This window comes from Palaemon carinicauda, chromosome 11 (assembly GCF_036898095.1).
Source record: "Palaemon carinicauda isolate YSFRI2023 chromosome 11, ASM3689809v2, whole genome shotgun sequence".
Classification (NCBI taxonomy): Eukaryota; Metazoa; Arthropoda; class Malacostraca; order Decapoda; family Palaemonidae; genus Palaemon; species Palaemon carinicauda.
The window spans coordinates 69,387,103-69,391,507 of record NC_090735.1 but is presented as its reverse complement, the minus strand read 5'-3'; the positions used below and the strand labels follow the sequence as shown (position 1 = coordinate 69,391,507).

Sequence of the window (4,405 nt, the reverse complement as noted above, 5' to 3'; positions counted from 1 at the left end):
CGAGTTGCTTGCTGAAAAAGAACTTGTGACAAAGAAAAAGGAACAGGAGGCAAAGACAGAAGAGATTCTATTGGATATCGAAATAGCCAAGACTCGAGCAAAAGCACGTGTTTTTGCAAAAACCGAAAATGACATTGGCGATGACAATGTTGGTAACAAAGACAATGAGACACATACCTGCATTATTGTGCAACGAGCCAACCATCAGGACGTGAATGTTATGGTCGCTGGACCTAGTGTAGCTGCCCCTGGAATTTGTGCGAGTGAAGGTGCTAACACGGCTATCGGTAGCAATATGGCTAACCAGGTTATACTCCCTGCCACCCAGGAAAATAGTGCCAGCTTACCCAGGCTAAATCCCAGCACTGCACAAGAATTTGTTCCCATAAATTCTTCAGAGACTGTTACTAACACTCTTGCAACTCCGGTCAACGCTCCGAATGCCAAGTCATCAACGATTCCAAATCTAGAACAGTATACGTATCCGCCTGTAAATACACCTGTGAACATTAACTTTGGTGCACCCTATCCACTGCCTAATTCACCTCCTGACTATAGCCTTGGTCTGCCTGCGTGTATATACAGCTGCTGATGAGGTCCTTAGGTTCACCGACGGTATGCTGTAGAAGGTAGTAAAGTTTGTCACTGCTACTGGCTGTTCTAGAGGAGATCCTGGTGTCAAACGCCAGTCGCAGTGACAGACTTTACTACCTTCTACAGCATACCGACGGTGAACCTAAGGATCTCATCAGCAGCTGTATATACATGCAGGCAGACCAAGGCTATAGTCAGGCAAGACAGTTGCTACAACAAAAGCATTTTGATCCTTATAAAGTATCCCTGGCATACTTGAAACAACTAAATGAGTGGAAGCCGATAAAACCAGACGAAGGGAAATGTCTGAAAAGATATTTGCATTACTTGCTAAAATGCTTCAGCGCCATGCAAACACTTACTCACCTAGCTATTCTTGATCATGCACCGAACCTGCAGGTAGTGGTCCAGAAATTGCCAAGTTATCTCCAGAATAAATGGCGCAAAAAAGCCACAAACCACAGACTCCTCGAGAACAGGTCTTCATGCTTTGGTGACATTGTCCAGTTTGTTATTAACACAGCAGAGTGTGTCAATGACCCAGTGTTCGGCAAAGAAGCAATGCATAGAGAACTGAATCCTAGTAAACCATCAAAAGGGAAACCAACAGAATCTGCATTTGCTATGCACGTTAATCATGAGAGCCAAAGTAGAACTCGTGGTTTTAGGTCGCCCTCTTGTTTTTACTGCAGCAAAAATCACGATATGGATAACTGTGCAGATTTCAGGCAGAAATCTCTAGAAGAGAAAAGAAAGTTTATTATAGAGCAGCATAGATGCTTCAGTTGCTATGGTCTGATTCATACATCGAAGGGGTGCATGAACAAGTGAAAATTTCACAAATGTGGCAAAAGTCATCCTACAGCCATCCATATAGATGGCTTCAATTACCTTGGAGGTCAGACTACTCTGACAGATCTTCATATTCTCAAAACCGTACAGAGGAATACAGCCAAAACCCTCCAGATACAGCTACCACCAACGTTATTTCTCATGATTCCTCAATGGTTCTTCAAGCAATAATACCTGTTCGTATAAAACAGAGGGGAACCACCCGAGAAGTTCTCACCTACGCCCTCTATGACCTAGGAAGCACAGGATGCTTCCTATCAGAAGAACTGAAAGACGACGTGCAAGCTTCCGGTGTTCAAACAAATCTGCGTCTGAAAACTATGCATGGAGAGAGCATAGTCAAAAGCTACCTTGTCCAGGATCTCGTCATCAGTGATATAAATCACCAGAATGGTATACTGCTTCCAAAAACGTAGTCCAGACAAGAAGTTCCAGTGAGCCATGATCAAATACCCCGTCCAGAACTGTTACGACGCTGGCCATATCTTCACGACGTGGCAAAATTGATTCCTGAAATAATGCCAGAAATAGACATCGGTCTACTGATTGGCAGTAATTGCCCACTAGCAATGGAGCCTCTGAAAATCATATCAACAGATGGCAAGGCCCATTCACTCTGCAGTATCATCACAGATGGACAGTCAGCTCCCTGGTAGAAGACAACAGCATAACGTCTACACATCGAGTAAGCAGTAATCGCATTGTGACCGAGGACATTGAGCAGGCTACTGAAATTCTTTCCCCAACAGAATACTGAATATTCTGGAAAGTGACTTTATTGATACCCAGGTAGCAAGGTATCCTGGAGAGAAATGATTGTCTCCAGAGGATGCTACATTCATAAAGAAGGCCGAAAGCACTGTCATGTTTAAAGACGGTCACTTTGAGATCCCTCTCCCTTTCAGGAATCAGAACTTAATGGTGCCAAATAATAAGATCCTTGCAATCAAATGAGCACTCTATCAAAAGAAGAAACAGCAAAAGGATCCCAAGTACCACTCTGACTACGTCAACTTCATTGACAAAATACTCCACAATAACTATGCTGAACGTATCCCAGACTCCCTGCTCACAGCCAAATCTGGACATGTGTGGTACCTGCCCCATCATGGAGTGTACAATCAAAGAAAACCAGATGAAATTAGAGTGGTGTTTGACAGTAGTGCTAAATTCAGTGGAATATCCTTAAACGATCAGTTGCTGCAAGGGCTTGATCTCACCAATTCTCTGATAGGCGTTCTTACCAGATTCAGAGAACACCAGGTAGCCTTCACTTGTGACGTGGAATCTATGTTCTACCAAGTGAAAGTACCCAAACACCAATACAACCATCTCAGATTCCTCTGGTGGCCAAACAGTAACATATCAAAACAACTCGAAGAGTACTGGATGAAGGTACAAGTGCTAAATTCAGTGGAATATCCTTAAACGATCAGTTGCTGCAAGGGCTTGATCTCACCAATTCTCTGATAGGCGTTCTAACCAGATTCAGAGAACACCAGGTAGCCTTCACCTGTGACGTGGAGTCTATGTTCTACCAAGTGAAAGTACCCAAGCACCAATACAACCATCTCAGATTCCTCTGGTGGCCAAACAGTAACATATCAAAAGAACTCGAAGAGTACTGGATGAAGGTACACCTGTTCGGCGCAGTGAGCTCACCAAGTATCGCCAACTACGCACTGAGACGTGTCGCAGATGAAGGAAACAACTTAAGTTCAGAAGTCACCCATACAATTAAGTGGAACTTCTACGTCAATGACTGTCTAAAGTCTGTACCCAATGTCATCGAAGCCAGTTCTCTGATTTCTGAACTGACTGCAGCCTGCCCTTTGCCGGGGCTGTGGATTCAGACTGTAAATTTACTAGTAATGACGTCTCTGTCCTAAACATCATCCCAGCTGACGATCGATCAAAAGAGTTAAAGACAAGAGACATCAATTATAACCCACTGCCTACCGAGCTCACCCTCGGAATACTTTGGGTCGTCGAAACGGACACATTTGGCTTCTCAGTGTTGTTGCCAGACAAACCGCTGACAAGAAGAAGCATACTCTCCATAGTATCATCCATCTATGACCCCCTTGATTTCGCTGCTTCATTTGTGCGGCTGGCAAAGCAAATACTGCAAGACCTCTGCAAAGAAACTAATCTCGCCTGGGATGACGAAGTGCCTGATGATCACCAGCGACATTTCAAACAATGGATTATTAAAGCCCCGAACCTTCAGAAGATAACAATCCCGAGATGTCTGAAGTTACCACAGCAAGCAAAAGATACGACTTTTCAGATGGACGTTTTCTCAGATGCCAGTACATCTAGGTATGGCGCTGTTGCATATCTAACCTCAAACGAGGGTGGATGTTCGAAAACCTCATTTCTCATCGGAAAAGCAAGGGTTGCTCCATTGAAAGCAACATCTATCCCAGCGGCCGCTGTAGCTGTAAATTTAGGACAGAAAATGACCCTTGAGCTTGATCTCCATCTCAATGAAATCTGCTATTACACAGAGAAAGCACTTTCCAGTGTTTGTGGCCAACAGAGTCCGTCAAATAAGAGACTTCAGCAACTCTAACCAGTGGAAGTAGTATGTTAGCACTGATTTGAACCCAGCAGACGTTGCATCACGTGGAGTAGGTTCTGTGATATCGTCAGACATGACTCGTTGGCTGGAAGGTCCGGATTTCTTGAATATGCCAGCTTCAGAATGCCCCGCAAAGATGCACCCCAGCAGCGTACTGCAGGTTACAAAAGAGGACTTAATGTCTTTAGTTAATACAGCTACATCAGAAGAATGATCACCATTTATGACTTTAATCACCTATTTTTCCAGGTGGGAGAGACTGAAGAGAGCAGTAGCAGTATTCATAGCATTTTGGCTTTCTTACAAAACAAAGTACAAACTATTAATTTAAGGACCGCACAGATCAGGCAAAAGGCTGAATAGGCAATCGTTTGC

General features: G+C 43.9%; 1 protein-coding gene across 1 annotated transcript; it reads left to right on the top strand.

The window, feature by feature from the left end:
- Positions 1-2,043: 2,043 nt before the first annotated feature.
- Positions 2,044-4,021, top strand: LOC137649315 (uncharacterized). Its single transcript, XM_068382299.1, has 4 exons — positions 2,044-2,131; positions 2,507-2,754; positions 2,883-3,217; positions 3,271-4,021. Exons 1-4 carry the CDS (start codon positions 2,044-2,046, stop codon positions 4,019-4,021), a joined length of 1,422 nt encoding a protein of 473 aa, XP_068238400.1.
- The last annotated feature ends 384 nt before the right edge of the window (positions 4,022-4,405 follow it).